General features: G+C 42.6%; 1 protein-coding gene across 3 annotated transcripts in view; it reads left to right on the forward strand.

The window, feature by feature from the left end:
* Window positions 1–41: 41 nt before the first annotated feature.
* kctd15b (potassium channel tetramerization domain containing 15b) overlaps window positions 42–16919 on the forward strand; it is a 24446-nt gene continuing 7568 nt past the window's right edge. Inside the window, exons 1-4 of one of the 3 annotated variants that reach the window (XM_008310873.3) lie at window positions 42–980; window positions 3277–3452; window positions 11771–11915; window positions 16354–16659. In XM_008310873.3, the coding sequence (XP_008309095.1) occupies window positions 972–980; window positions 3277–3452; window positions 11771–11915; window positions 16354–16659 (636 nt within the window). In that variant the 5' untranslated portion in view covers window positions 42–971. The other 2 variants (XM_008310872.2, XM_008310871.3) reach the window with 2 other exon arrangements.

Raw genomic sequence — 16919 nt, forward strand, 5'->3', positions numbered from 1 at the left:
GCAGATATCTCCATCTAAGCCCCGCTTGCGCTATAATTGAAATGGCGCATTTGGCTGGAGGCAGGTTGTGAGGGCGCTTTCTGCAGCAGCATGCATGCATGTCCATAGACGTCATTTGATTTTAATGGCCTGCAGGAAATTTGGCGTTACTACCCCAGACATTAAGGCAGGAGAGAGAGAGGAAGAGAGAGAGAGAGAGGGGAGAGAAAGGAAGAAAGAAAGAAAGGGAGAGAAGCAGGAAAAATCAGCGCATGAATCATTTTTTTGGTTCAAGGATATCTCTTCATTCTCTCAACATCATTTTTTTTTATTCCGCTGAGACTTTATCAACAAGTTCCTGCAGCTTCATTGTCTGTTGCCTAAGTGAAGGACCATGGCAGCTCTAAACCTGGCTCTAAACTTTACATTTGGACTGGAGATGGAGATGGAGATGGAAACGTGTGCCTGAGAGCTGGAACTGCCTGCGGAACTATTACATCAGAGCAAATGACAATGATTAAAATCTGCTTTTTGCTGCTCTAAATCCACTCTCAGACTCACAGTTGCCTGTTAGGTTCCCTGCACGCACAACTTCACACCGTTAAAGGGCAACCGTCTACTTTTGCCTGGGAAGAAGAGAGAGAAAAAAATAAGATAAGTTATTATATGTGTGCAGGCATAAAAGGAGGGGATCACATTTTCTCCCCTGGGCGAGAGAGTGGAGTTGAGCTAATTGTAGCCTAATCCCTGGCCCAGAGGCGCTCGGGCAGCCGGGAGCAAGAATTTTTTTCTCTTTTAGCCCCGCTCTGTTATTTAGAGAGGGATTATTGGCTTTTCTTCTTCTCCTTCACATAACAAACCACTGGGCAGTTTCATTTAGGCAAAACAAGGCAGACGAGGAGCCGGAACAGGAGCAGGGATCTCCAGCAGGAGCGCACATTTTTACGCGTATCCTAACACGAGCAGAGAAGGGGAAGGAGATCATCTTCTCTATGTTCAAGGTAAGGACGCTTCCTGTGCGCTTTGCTGCAAAGAAGCGGAGTGAGGACAGGTCGAGTGTGAGGGAGCGTCGCCGTAGAGCTGTTGTAAAAACAACACGGACTCCTCACAGACTCCTCCATCCCGAGTATACGCTGCTGATAGAATATATATGTATATGTATATAAAAAACAACACAGTTTGGTGCGGGATACTGCACGAAGATTCGGGCTTTCTCCGTGCGGCACTGCAGGCGTAGCTCCGTGTGCTGTACGACCGTGTGTTGGCGAGTGCGTTTGGATGAAAAAAAAATATATATATATATTTCAGTTTGAAGGGATTTGATCAGGAAGCTTCCCGGGAGGATTCTCTTCTGGACTCACTACGATGTTTGAAACGGTAGGGTTTTCAATTATTGTTGTTGTTGTTATTATTGTCGTTTCAAGCAGACTGAGAAATAGCTCAGCAGCGTTTTTACGCACATTCTGTTGGAGAGGCTACAGAGGAAGTGGTGCCGGAGGTGAACGCCAACAAATCCTCCTCCTGTGATCGGACGGACCGGACTCTTCACCGGCTTCTTTTTTGTTAAACGAATTATTCGTATTGCACGTGTCGACATCGTGCCCTTTTTAACTGCACGGCAGGAATATGGCGCCATATTGAGCGTTTAGGAGAATTAAGGGGAAAAAAACAGGAATATTTGATGCGTACAGTGTGTTGATTTGCAGTAAAGACATGTGACGGAATTGACCTGTTTTCGCCTTCATCTGGACATTTGTACGGTGGACTCTGGAGCTGATGTGACGTGAATGTCATCAGTGTGAAACAGGGTCAGTGGAACAGCAGCTCACAGGGAAACTTAGTGCTTTTACAGCTGCTGCGATTTTCTACAGGAATGTGTGAGTGTGTGTTGATGGAGACACGTTGAGTTTTTATCCTAATTGTGCAATGATCTAAATAGCACAGACTATTTATGTGATGCCCCCACTCCCCTCCACAAACTTCCCAAGTTCTTCCCCCGTGTCTCCTTCCCCTCCAGTGTTCGTGAATGTACCGCGGTTCCCCTGTAATCGTGTTAAAGAACATGACACTGCTGTGAGTGGGACACCACCCTGCACAAGACAAAGCTCCGTGTCTCACATGTTGTCTTTCCAGCGGCATTCTCTATCTCAGAGCCGCGGGGGAATAATCCTGGTTTTGCACCAACGGGCCTTCAGGTTCCCGTTCATTACAACAAACACATCTAAAACCTGATCATTCAGTCACTCTGCCTCTAAAACCACATTCAAACTTTTCCCTCATTGATACATTTCTGCACACACTGACCCGGGGGTTTGTTATTGATGAAACACCTTAGAACCCCCTGTACGTTTGCTGTGTCACCTTGACCAACCAGGTGTCGATAAGGTGACCGCACTGGGGTTGTCGGTTCCATTCCTGCAGCTCTAACAAGGAGCAAAACTACAGCAGAGCCATTAAGTCAGGACAAACGTTGTATCATGTCATCGAACCGTAGCCTTCGCCCGGTGGAGGGCAGTGACGCCTGCCGGAAACTCCACAAGTCATTTCCTTTGTCAATAACACACAACTTATAATCACGTATTTCATTGTTGTTGTTGTTGTTGTTCCCATTGATAATATTAGAGCAAAATAGCATGAGCCAAGGTTATGATATGTTTCCTGCTCAGTGAACGTGGATGATGCGTTTTGGTGCACAGTCAGGTTTCACACTTGTTACCGTAAATACATCTCGGTAACAACACAAGTTTTTTGTACATAATAAGTGTGTGTGTGTGTGTGTGCGCCTCTCCCCCTCCCCTCTCCCCTTCCCTTCCATCTCCACCGCGTCTTTCCTCTTTGCTCTCAGATTGGTGGTTGCTGTGTCTGTGCGCATCACGTCTAACACATAAGGCGACCTTTAATTAGAATATTGCAGCAGCAGTTTGTTTTATTCCCCTGGAGGCTGACACCTAACACCCCCCTCTCATCTCCTGTTTTCCCTCCCTCTGTCTGTCTGTCTATCTGCCCTCCTCTCTCTCTCTCTCTCTCTCATCCTGCTCTTCCAATAAGCGTCCTCCCATCCTCGCCCGCGGACCTGCATGAAAAGATGCAAACATACTTAATTAGAGCGGTGGCAATAATTTCCAGGCTAAATATGAGACCAGTCAGACATGGAAGTGATCTGATGCCATTCAGGCAGGATATTATCTGCCTCTCTGTGTAGGATCACTCTGCTGAGCTTCTGTTTTTTTGGTTTTGTTAGTTGGTTTGTTTGTTTTTCCATTCACTCCTATGGCCTTTCTCTACACCTGCTTTCAGGAGGGAAGAAGCATGTCGCGGCTGTCTCTGACCCGGTCCCCGGTCTCCCCTTTGGCAGCTCAGGGGATCCCCCTGCCGGCTCAGCTGACCAAGGCAAACGCCCCCGTGCACATCGATGTTGGGGGGCACATGTACACCAGCAGCCTGGCGACCCTCACCAAGTACCCAGACTCTAGGTAAGAACATCTGCTGCACTTAGAATTCACTATCATTTCCGTTATCATTTTGTCAGATTTTTTTTTTTTTCAAAGTTCCTGTCATGTTGAAAGTGAAATGTTTTGCATCTTGTTTTGTTTTAAATCTGACACTTTCATGATGTTTTTTAATTGTTAAGGGTCTGATTATTATCCTGGTTTACCTGCAGTTGTTGGACTAATTAATTTAACGGCTTATTGTTGGTTTTTATCTCATTTTGAGGCTTCATTTTTGCTTATTTCATGACAATTAATTCTTCAATAATTGAATTATTGTTGTTATTAGTCATTAGTGGAATTTCCAGTGACATTTTTTTTTATTCCTGTTAACCTGTATTCATATCCACTTTTATCCTCCAAAATATTAATTAGATTTTTATGCAGGGTTTTTTTTTTACTAGTGATTATTTTAATTGTGAAAAACACCTCAGAGGCTTTTATTTTTATCTCCTCTCACACTTCTCACGAGCTGCTGTCAACCTGACAACCACTTTCACATGTTTTAGTGTTGACTCAAACACAGCTTTTTATCAGGATTTACACGACTGACACCGACACACACCAGTACAAGCTTCTTCCTTCTGGCTGGCGTCAGGTTTTTTTTTTCTTTCTTGGAAATCCCTGTTAACAATGATTTTTTTTCAACTGCTGCACATTGACAAATTCTATTGTATAAGTTAGATTTAGAATTTGATGGAAAGTCCGTTAAAGTCAATATTTGGAACAGATTTTGTCATACACGACATTTAAAACTATTCATTTCCAAATCTACTAAAGGATTCCTTACTGGTTTATTTTTTTTTAAACCAACAGCCAAAAACAAACAAGTCAATAGTTTCCCGTCAAGATTCTGTCACGGAGAAAAGAGAGGGATTTTATTTTGGATGCACCGTCACTGATAGGTTCAGCTACAATGACTCAGGTTGTTTAAAAGCAGCTCTTTGAATTTGTTAGGTGTTTTATTTTTCTTTCCATAAAGGTGTTTTTAAAAAAGCAGAAAACACTTTTCTTGTTTTTTTTTTTCTTTCCAAAAAAGCAGAAAATACTTTTCTGCTGGGGTTTGACTCCTGTACCACGACTCCATGTTTTAGGCCCCTTTTGCACTGAAACAGTGTGTCATTCATTACTCTAAGTCTGCGATTCAAAGTCAGCTGACAGAGTCCCATGTGGGCCAGTGTAAACATACACCGGGTTGTTAGAAAATCTGCCAAATTGGCTACAGGAAACATAATCCATATAATCCCCTGGTAATAAAGTCTTGATATTCATGGAGTCGGCTGACAGGAAATCCCTGACAAGCTCTGCCTTTATTTCTGGCTCTTACAATAAAGCTTGTCTCAGACAAGGGTGTACCATTTGGGTTGTTTTCTTAAAATATTCACATTCTACAGTATTTACCCTGCTCACGCAGGGAGCATTTTTATTAATGACATAACGGTGGATACATTTGGACGTGATCCTTGACTTTTATCCCGTTTTAAATATCGTGCAACACTGGATTAAAGCAGTTTTTTTTTAAGATTTTTATATTGACATTTCCTTCTGACTATCCAAAAATATATTTGCAAACATGTTGGCCACAGAGAGAAACACACAAACAGGGCAGTGTCATGTCAGAACACCCAAACACAGTTTGTACAGTCAGATTCTCAGAGTGAGTGCAAAGCAGTCTCTCTCTCTCTCTCTCTCTCTCCCTCTCTCACTCTCTCTCTCTCTTTCAATCTTTCACACATGCTCTTTTGCCCTTTCTTCTCTTTTTGTTTTTTTCATCTCACTCTTAAACACACACACACACACACACACACTCCATGTTTTTCTCTCTCCCAGCCTCCTCGGTGTACATTTGGCCTCAGGGCTCCACTTTCCAGTGGAGCCAGTGGAAGGAGGGGCCCTTTTGTGTGAATTAGTATAATGGCTGACAGCAGAAAGCAAAACAATTACGCCGCCACAGTCGTCGACGCTACATTTCTGCCGTGTCCGGTCCGACTGGGCACCGCGTCACGAGTGAAGTCCACGTGGCATAAAAGAGCGAGGTTAAAGAGTTTATAGTCGATGATTACTTTTAATAGATTGGACTCTAAATAATAAAGCGTGCCCAGAGAAAGTTAGTCTAGTAACTAATGTGCGGTCGTTCGTCTTCCAATGTGCTGGCCATATTAAGGAACAAGGGTCATGAAACATTGATGCGCACTCTGTGTCGCTGTCACAGAAGATTATCTCGGCAGCCACTTAAAAAAGAAGAGGAAGAAATTAGGCCAAATGTTCCACAGACAGTGAAACTATTTTGAAAGCACCATGAGACATTTTTCTCTTTTAAGACGAATCCTCTGCGTCCGCTGGTGTTCAATCTTAACCAGACCAGACTTGATGCTCTTTTGTGTGAGCTGAAATCAGTGTGATGAAAATGGCCGTGGACGTCTCACTCTATACCCCGTGTGTAAGTTTCTGAAAAGAGATTTTAAAGTCTCTCAGCTTTTCTAAGCCCGCCCTCAGGCAACCTAGGGTTTTTTTCAAAGAAAACTTTTCAAATACTCAACACTGCTCACGTATATCAACAATCTAAGTAAAAGGGAAGAGGTATGGGATTCTTGTTTTTCGATGACGCGTTGTTAAAATGTACTGGCGAGGGCAGATCAAAATGGACACGTGAATCATGTGAATCTATTTATGAAGATCAATCAGATAAATATTTATAAGCACTCGTCTGATACACAGATGACTATTTGCACACAGCAGGAAAACATCTTTGTTACAAAAAAAACACCTCAGGTTTATAATACCATTCCAATGCCCAGCATTGAAATGGTATTTGTTTCCCAAACGAAATGACAACTTTACTTAACCTCTGAACAAAACATGTGAAAATACATTATTTTAATTGATGCAATTTTATCACAAATGATCATTTAAAATAGATGTAATAGAGATGATCACATAATGTTTGTCTAAACCTGTTGACACATCTGAACATCTGATTCAAAATACTGAGCGAAAAAAACAAATAATCATTCTAACAAACTCAACATTGGACATGGACTGATCGACAGGCCAGTGATCGGAATCAGCTGGTTGTCAGCGTGACCGGCCGATCCACACGTGTTCTGCCAGTTTTGCAGCCAATCATTTTGCGCATGCATTCAGTGATGGAGAACAGGAGATGAAGCTCAGATCCACAAGCTGGAGCTAATCTACCGTTGACTTGGAAATAGTTTAGAGTGAGCCAAGAACGCTCCCCGTCCGCTGTTTGTGTTTAAGAGTGAAGAGCTGCCACCAAGTTGTTGGGAACAACAAACCTAATCTGACACTGAAAACGTCGTCATGCAGCCGAACATGCACCACCCAAACTAACATTTTCAGACGTAATGTTACCTGAGCTGTTTCAAGTCATGCAAGCATTTGTTTAGTTTGGCAGAACAGGAAGAAGAGAAATGGTCAGTCAGGTGACCAAGTAGATCCTGTAGGATTTGGAAATTAAAAGCATTTCTGTTCTCTCACTACCTGCTGCACTTATTACATGAAAAAGAACAACTTATAATCGGACTTTATTTCTTTTTTTCATTTTGAGGTTGTGCCTTAAATCACTACAGAAAAAAAAAAATAAACTCCAGATATTGTTGTTTTGCTTCGCAGCTGCACAGGAACTGAAATTCATTTGGCCCCTTGTTGGGACTAAATTGGGATTCATTGCAGATACCAAGCACTTTATTTTGAAAGTTGCTGAACTGAAAGAGTTCATGTGGATGAGTGCACTTTCTTAATTACTTATGAGGAGAAAACAACCTTGCGCTGATGAACTCTTTGTATATACTATCAAGTCCACTTATATACTCATACTCAAAGATGGGTAGAGTAGCCAAAACTTGTACTCAATTAAAAGTACTGTTACTTCAGAATAATATTACTCAGGTAAAAGTAGTAATCCAAATAATCACTTAAGTGAGAGTAAAAAAGTACTTAAAGCTCAGGTAAAAGTAGTAATCCAAATAATTACTTAAGTGAGAGTAAAAAAGTACTTGTTGAAAAACTACAAGTACTGAGTAACTGTTGAGTAACATCTGATTTATTTTTTAATGAGCACTTAATCAGCTAGACAAAATAACAGAGAGTTTTAATGAGCATTCAATCAGCTAGACATAATTACAGAGAGGAGAGTTTATCCTTTCAATAGAATAATAAAATAAAACAAATGAATTAAATACCTTTAAATAATCAATGGAATAATACATAAGAGTACAAATAAATATTTACTACATAACTTAATAACACAAAACGATTTTAGGTCAAACTTACCGCAAAATAGTTCCTCAGGTGAGACGTTGGGTTTTTGAATGCTGAAATATCCGTTTGCTTTGGGAGACACAAAAGACGCCGCACGATGTAACTGCTGTTTCGCACTGTTTGTAAACTGAACATTTCATTTCAATACGAGTCCAGGGGTGTCTTCGTCTCCTCGTCTTCGTCTGCGTTGCCGACCGTTGATTCTACCGTTTTTTCGCTATCAAAGACTGTGGATATCGACCGCGATAGCCGCTAAGCTAACCCGTCCCGCCGCTGAGATTGAGTACAGTCACGTGACGGGAATGCGCGGCAAGGGCTACGTTTTACTGGTTAAACACAGTCACGCGGTAGAGCCTTGGGCGGAAGTTTCTCTCTCTCTCTGACAAAATAAAAGTAATGAAACTGGATCGTGGACGTATAGAGAACTGGATACTGGAAAGCTAAAGTTTTATCCAGTATCTCTGTAACGAATGACGAGCTCAGTATAGCCTAATGTAGCGGAGTAAAAGTACTTCTTCATAAATCTACTCAAGTAAAAGTAAAAAGTATAGTGATTTACAACAAATCCTAGAAGTGTTTTATTTTGAAGAACTTACTCACGTAAATGTAACTTGTTACTACACACCACTGCTTCATACTTCTAATAACACCCAATGTATATTTACATTGATTTTTAGCTGAAGTTGACCTTCACTTTATAGGTTATTTCTTTAGAATTAGAAACAAAAGCCTTGTCATAAAAGGTTTCATGTTAATAACACCCAATGTATATTTACATTGTTTTTTAACTGAAGTTGACCTTCACTTTATAGGGTATTTCTTTAGAACTAGAAACAAAAGCCTTGTCATAAATGGTGAGGTTTCATGTTTCAGGCGGGAAGTGTAAACACCTGATGTTGGTCAACCTGTGTAGGAAGTAGCCGTGGGATCAGTGTGCACTACCGCTGCAGGTTTGATTAGTTATTGTCCTGAATACATGGACTGACTCTACCATCGTCTACACACACACGACTCTGCCACATACATTATATGTTTCTACCTTTTAACCTTTTTGTTTAAATATTCAACATTTAAAATGCTTCTACAACCAGAGCAACTGAAACCAGTGTCACTTTCTCTGACCACGGAAGTTGACTCTAATTCCTCTTTCTTGTGTTCCAACATTAACATCTTGTCTGTTTTTTAAATCTGGTCTTTATTTAACCCTCCCTGTTCTTTCCCTGTTGTACCTGTTCAAAACAAATCGCCTTCCTACTCCAAGATTTAACGGGAGTGGGGGAATGAGGAAACCGAGTGAGTAGGAGAGAGAGAGAGAGAGAGAGAGAGAGAAAGGAAATGGAGGGAGAGATGGGAGAGGAGAGGCAAAGAAAAAGAAAAACAGGCAGCATTTTAATTGCTTTTAAAAAAAAAAAAAGTGGAGATGAAAAACAGAGTTGGCCTGGAGGGGCATGGTGAAATTCTAGCTGGAAGAATTGCAAGACCATATGAGAAAAAGGAACACCTCGGGCTAAACAGGGAGATGAGTATTGGTTTTTTATAAAGCATTTTGCATCGATTTCCAGAGAGAAGGCGAGTAAGGCAGAAGAATGGAGAGAGAGAGGAAGAGAAAGAGAAAGAGAGAGGATGGCAGGAGGGAAGAAGGGGAGAAAAGGAGAACCATCTTTGTTCCTTCACCCAGTAAAGCCACAGATAAAAGGAGGGTAAACGTGATGGCGATATCTCCAGTGTTTAGCGCCACCTGAAGTACATTCGATGCAAACCCGCTCACACACTTTGACAAAGAGCATAATTGGCGTCGTGAATTCAGTGAAATGAGTTTGTCAGTGAATCCATTGCTGCTCCTTGTTCTCTGATGCTCCCACTGCGGCCCCCCCTTCACCGGCTTATAATAGAGTTTGACAGTGCCAATGATGAGACGGGGCTTGGAGTTCGTACGTGTGTGTGTGTGTGTGTGAGAGAGAGAGAGAGAGAGAGACGGGCGGCGTGTTTGCAAATACGTTTTCTTTGTCAGACAACTCTGTCAGTCGACCTCCGAGCTGTTGCTGTGATTAAAGAGCTGATTACATCAAAACGCTGATAATAACAGAGACGCACGGCCCTGCCACAAGCTGTTTCTGTGAAAGACGTCAAAGATGTTACATTCAACAGATTCCCTGTGTAAAGCATAGGGCTGTGAGAAAAAAAAGAAAAAAAAATCGATGCAGTGAAATATCGCGAGATATCGTTTCACGATACCATATTGATATTCTTCAGCTCAGTGTCGGTTTATTGGTAAGGTACGCCTGGTGTATCCCAGGACATGGATACAGATAAAAAGGTCAACGATTCACTAATATAAAATAAGTCAACACAACTCTGCATCAACTTAACACCGAATAGACAATTAAACATGAATGCTGATTATATGTCACACATTATAATTAAACTGACTGTTATACAGAAACACAGCGGAACCAAGACGATGTATAAAAGGCAAAGGAAAATGTGTCAGTTCTTGACAGCATGGAGGGAAAGAAAAGAGGGAAAAAAAAGACGATCGCTGTAAAACATGGTTGCATTCCATAACGTAGGAAAAACAAAACTCGATAAACCAGACCATAAACTTGACAGCATGGAGGGAAAGAAAAGAGGGGAAAAAAAGACGATGTAAAACATGGTTCCATTCGATAACGTAGGAAAAACAAAACTCAATAAACCAGACCATAAACAGGGAAATATCACATAAACAATACGATCTTTCTAACAATCCAGATATTCATGGCGTTGGTTCCGTTTATTCTGGTGTAATTTCTTCTCTAGTGATTCCAACTGTGGATCCCTCTGTTCTAGTGTCAGTGAACTGACGTTACAGTATTGTGTTTACTATTCTGACAGTTCTCCTACAGTTAAATTATTAAAAAAAACAACTCAATATATTGTGTTGCCTTTAGTATCGCAATATATTGTATCGTTGCCCCTGTATCGTGATAAAATACGTATCGCCAGATTCTCGGTGATTCTAGTAAATCACAACTACAGGTTGTTTGAGAGAGAGAGATGTTTCCCCTGTTCTTATCACTGTCTTTTATTTTATAACGAGGATCAAGTCTTTTACAAATTGTTACACTTGTACCTAAGGTTTTTACATCATCAAAAAGCGCTGATACAATATTAACAGGGATTTTCAAAACCAATAACAGAGGATGGTTATAATACACAAAAACAGGGAGGGTGTTAGAACAAAGCAGGAACGAGAGGAAATGGTGTCTGGGCTACATGGTGATTAAACTTTTTAGATAACAGCAATTTCCACTCTTTGCCTTAATGATCGCCCTGTAGCTTACTTTAACTTGAAGTGAAAATATGCACATTCTTGGTTATTCTTTACAGAAGTAAACGCCTGCTTTTCTCCTCAGTTCTTTGAAGCCCGTTAAATATTTTTTTACTATGATTCTGTGGTTTGTTTTGTTGGAATCCTTTGCACCCAATACCTATAAAAGGTTGGACACCAGACAGTGGAGCACACATTTCTAGTCCACTGTCCAGACATAAATATATTAGTGTTATATTAGCATGAACACAGAGAGAATACCAAAGAGGTAAAACGATCTGTTTTGTGCACATGGTAAATAAATATCCCAATATACACGTCGTTACGCATCAGTGTGCGTCACCTGACCACTTCCTGCCCCTGTTTCATTTCCAGCCGTCTGACAGATGCTATAATAGAGCTGTAATGCTACATTCATGCCATTAATTTCTGTGAGTACGAGCGTCGAGCCAGCGTGTTGTCGTAGTCTTCCTGCAGAAAGGACACTTCAAACAAGTGTGGAATGGAGCGACTGTGCCTTGAGCCCCTTGTTTCAACTTGGGATGCTAATGCATTTCAAGCTCAGTGCTAATAAAATTGAAAAATAAATGGAGGGTAATTGTTTCATGCATTTGAAGGGAGCTGGCTGACTCTTTACTCTGTGTGTGTGTGTGTGTTTCTCTGTGTGTGTGTGTGTGGCTGCCTGCACGTGTGTGTCAATTTCAATTTTCAGAATCAGTCGTCTGTTCAATGGCACCGAGCCCATCGTGTTGGACAGCTTGAAGCAGCACTACTTCATAGATCGAGACGGCGAGATATTCCGCTACATTCTCAGTTTCCTCAGGACCTGTAAATTGCTGCTGCCAGAGGACTTCAAGGTACATCACAACGTTATGTGTACTTGTGTAGCGGTGTCACATGTTCCTGTCCTGCATCATCAGTTCCCATAGTTTGAACATCATAATGATTTGTAAAGCCATCTGTCCGGTTTGTTTACGAATGTGAAAAAACAGTTTGTTAATATTTGATCATTTTTCCTTCATGTTTTCCAAGTACCCATAGGAAAGACACGGTGCTGTCGCACTGTCTTAGTAGTATCCACTTTACTCCCACACATTTGGTAATAAGGTAGTGGTTCCCAATGTGGGGGATGGGCCCCCTAAAGAGGGCACAGAGCTATTACAGGGGGGGCACAGTGAGTCAAATACCATCTGACATCTGAGTCTCCAAAGTCAGAGATGTTTTCTTGGTGCCTCAGTTACTCCCACACATACCTCACCTCACCTTTGATATACGTAAAGAAGTGGTTCCCAAAGTGGGGGGCGGGTTCCTTCAAGGGAAGCAGAGGTATGAGGAACAGTTTGGAAACTACTGGATTCAAATGTGGCTCAGTTAAAGGAGTAGTCGTGGTGATGGTTGTGTTGTTTCTGTAAAGGTGAGACCAGGTTAAAAAAGTCTTCTTCTGTGGTAACCAGCTTCCCTGCTCACAGACAGAGTCAAGGACAAACCGATGGAAAGCTGATGTGGTGAAATGGTCAGTGAAGGTTAACATCATGCAAATATGTTTTGTACACAGTTCTCGGTGCATTTTGTTGTTGTTTTTGGGCCACTGCCTTCAAACCAACACAGATGTTTTTCTTTCATTTCTGCATCAAAGACCTGAAGTGAATTTAAGTGAACTGTGAGTAAATGAAAATATCAGAAGAACGGCATTCAAGTGTGCCGACGGTCGTTTGTCATCCACACAGTGTGCTTTCTATTAGTTTACAAATATAAATGTAATACCTGTGTAGTACATCTGAGTATTTGTTAGCAGGACAAAGCAGGTGTAGTTTTAATATTAATGTTTAAAAAAAAAAAAAATCTGGGAAACAGTTGTTAATTTGGACAAACTGAGCTGTGACTCATAGCTGCTAATGCTAACCAGTACGTAATTATAACGTATCAACAATCGTTCCTCAACCATTTGGCTAGCTAGCGTATTGCATCACAATTGGCAGCCGTTTGCGTAACACACCTAACTTTTCTAACATGAAAACTGTTAGCACTGCCGCTAAAACCTTTCTTTTCTCTTCCTGTTCGAGGAACCACTCGTCCGATACTTTATTCCTTCGTTTATTTTCCACTCCGGTTTTACTCAGCGTTAACTTGCACGACCTTTCCATCCTACAGAGGTTTGTTCATCATTCTCCACCAGAGCCAAAACCTCAGACAATAGAAGATGACGTGAGAGCGCCGCATATTTTGGCAAATGACGGCCTGACTCACAACCGATTAGTTTCCTCTTTCTTATTCATGCCTTTCTGTGAAATCTTGACAGTCCAATCAGGCGCCACGGTTAAAAAAAAAATATGGGAGTTCATTGTTTCAACTCCTCACGAACTACCCGCATAAGCCTGCGTCGATCTGAAAACCTTTTCAATTTGCATGAAGCCTAGGAAAAATAATGCAGAACTGAGCATGTCCTTATCTGAACACAATCAGGCTTGCCGTCGCCCCAGGGCTGGGTCGTTCTGCTGCTGGCAGCCATGGTGCTGTGTGTTTAGCTAAATCAATGTGAAAGTCTGAGCAGGAAAAGGGGGAAAAGAAATTGTTCAGCCTATATCGCTGGAACATAATATTCACTATTAATATCTGTCCTCATTTCATTATTCAAAGTACAATTAATCACAAGAGTGTAAGCAACGCTCAGGCCTGTAGTGGGCAGAAACACCAGGCATCGGGAGGCAGTTGTTTCTACAGGACTTTATCCAGCGCTGCTGAAATCAATGATGTCTTTATGAATCTAAAAATAATAGTCACGTCCTGAGTTTGGACATTTGTTTTTGGGTCCTTTGTGCTGCGTGGTGTAAAAAAGTGAGTGTGTGAAATCACAAGAGTGTAAGCAACGCTCAGGCCTGTAGTGGGCAGAAACACCAGGCATCGGGAGGCAGTTGTTTCTACAGGACTTTATCCAGCGCTGCTGAAATCAATGATGTCTTTATGAATCTAAAAATAATAGTCACGTCCTGAGTTTGGACATTTGTTTTTGGGTCCTTTGTGCTGCGTGGTGTATAAAAAGTGAGTGTGTGTATTTTAATCAACAGCAGATAGAGCTTAGTGTGTGTGTGTGTTTCTGTTCAAAACACACAGAGAACGCTCCTCATTCTTTGACTTCCATCAGTTCCATTCCCAGTCTCTCCTCTCTCTCCGTCTCCCCCTCCCCTCATCCTCCCGCTGTCCTTCCCTGAGTTGTTGCCTTGCTGGTGGGCGATCAGGTCAGATCATTATTTTGAAGCTCAAACGGGCTGTCTGGACACAGGACGGGGGGATGAATTGTCTCGCAGCATCTCTGGCAGCCGGGACGGAGCTGCTGGCCCCCGTCCTCCGTCTCATCCTCACCTCAGCTGCTCAGGATTACGCTGTTGTTTTCTGCACTTGCTCGGGATGACTAAAGTGCCTCGCAGACAGACCCCTGTTAAAAACATATCCATCCATGGCTTCAGACCCGTGAAGGATGAGGAGCAACACTTTGATACAGAGAGCCGCCTGAAGGGGAGTGTCTTCGTATGAGTTTTGTCAGCTGCAGCAAGAAAAGGCCAGGAGAGGAACAGACGGGGGGGAAAGGAGGGGAGAGGAGAGAAGGAGCGCTCTTTCTTTCACATCCTGAAACCTTAAAGCTTAGGAAGTGTTGCACCATCGTGGAGACACGGAGGCGAGGTGGTGTTTAGGTGTCGTTCCTGCACCTTAGATTAAGAGGCACGGTTCAGATCAAGCAGTGAACCGTGCGGCGCCGTTCAAGGCCACAGATTCGGGGTTGTTTGCTGCAGCCTGATGTTTTGATGCAGGTGATGTGAAACATGTGCCGTTTCTGCAGAGCACACACTGACTCACTCTGGGTGCTGAGCTGTTGCAGGACAAAAAAAGCAGCCAGGGTGGAATCTGTTATTACTGCTGCGATTTCACAACGTCCACACTTTAGAACCGTCCACAACCTGGAGCAGGAGAACAGCAGGACGGAACTCAGTGATACAACGAGTTCCTCCGCTGTGATGAATGAAGCCGTCACTCCCTGTCACCGAGAAACACTAATCACAACAGAGGTTTATTAATTACTAATTGTTTGGCATAAGGATTTGCAGCACGTAGGTCTAAAGCTAATTAAATCTTGTTCTAATAAGAGCTTAACATAGCTCATTAACATAAACCCCCGCCCCCTTTTGGTGAGGAGTATATTCACGTCCTCCACCTCATCATTGTCCTCATGTTCACTCGGCTCATTTCTGTTTCCTCACCTCCCGTCTGCCTCTCTTCGTGAACCTCCCTCCCTCCGCCTCTCTGAAGGTTCTATGGTCCTGGTGAATGATGGTGCCATCTGGTCTTGTGGGAAATTAAAGGCAGGAGAACAGGGGCAAATGCCCCCCAGCAGGAACTGCCCGGGAGGTGGAGGCAGCAATCTGCTGCAGACTGTCTGCACACAGGAATGCTGCCGTCCCACTCACTGACTGTCTTTCTGGAGTCTGCTCACTAAAACATGCTAATGGCTAGCGTAGCATCGCCCCAGAGCGACTGTGGGGCTGAGCTGCGCCGTGGCTATTAATTCTTTAACTGAGAGTGTAACGCCGCCCTGTAGGTCAGAGCCATCACCAATCTTAATTCAGTTTTACTTTATACAAATGTAGTTCATAAAAAAGTGTAAAAAAAAAAAAAATCCCATCGCAGCTAAACTACAGTAAGGACATTATTAAGGCGATCCCAAACTCACCCCGCAGTGGGTTGACGCACCCCCAGTAGCCCAGAACTTCAAAAAAACACCCAAAAACAACAGGCTTTCTTAAAGACACCGTGTTTAATCATGCTCATGTGTAGTCGCGATTATTTAGTCACAACATTTAAGTTTTTTCATGATTTAAGATCTTTTTAAATCAACTGAAAAGACAAGAATTGAACCTTTTTCCTATGTATATAACAACATCCAAGTACTTTAATTTATGGATAAACATTGAAGAACATGAAGGTTTTCCTTGGTGAATAATCACCCTTCTGAGTTCATGTGCGACTGAAGCTCAAAGAGCAGCAGCAGCAGCAGTTACTGCTAGAATAATTAGAGGTCAAGTGTTTTGCTCAAGGACACTTAGTCATTAGCTGCTGCGGCGGCGGCTAACCCTTCAGGACACTCACCACATCGGCCTTTTTACTGATGTTTTAATGTTCCGTGGTTGTTGCCGGGGTCAAGTACCGATGACCTTGGTGGTACTGTTTAATGTAATGAAACTCCCTCCGTGTGTTTGTGATAAGGTTTAAATATCAGTGTTTTTTTTTTTTGGCCCCTTCCAGGACTTTTTCTTGCTGTACGAAGAAGCTCGCTACTACCAGCTGACGCCCATGATCAAAGAGCTGGAGCGCTGGAAACAGGAGCGGGAGCATCGGCGGATGTCACAGCCCTGCGACTGCCTGGTGGTTCGCGTCACGCCCGACCTGGGCGAGAGAATCGCCCTGAGCGGGGAGAAGGTCCTCATCGAGGAGATCTTCCCCGAGACCGGAGACGTGATGTGTAACTCAGTCAACGCCGGCTGGAACCAGGACCCGACGCACGTCATCCGCTTCCCACTCAACGGCTACTGCCGGCTGAACTCCGTCCAGGTACGACGTCAAACACACAGGTGTATCAGCTCACGTCTGATTCACCACCAACCTCAGCTACATTTGACACATTTTTATAGCTGCACCCCAAATATTTGTTTAAAAAAAAAAAGGTCCTGTCTGGGAAGGAATTATACGGCAGCTGTAAATTTTGGTGATGAACGAGGAGCTGAAAACAAGCAGAAGGTGCAGCGCGTGAATGATGTATGTGACAGATTATCCTCCGTCAGGACGGAATTTACGAAGCATGCGACGAAGCG

The sequence above is a fragment of the Cynoglossus semilaevis genome, chromosome 5, assembly GCF_000523025.1.
Source record: "Cynoglossus semilaevis isolate Cse_v1.0 chromosome 5, Cse_v1.0, whole genome shotgun sequence".
NCBI classification, from domain to species: Eukaryota; Metazoa; Chordata; class Actinopteri; order Pleuronectiformes; family Cynoglossidae; genus Cynoglossus; species Cynoglossus semilaevis.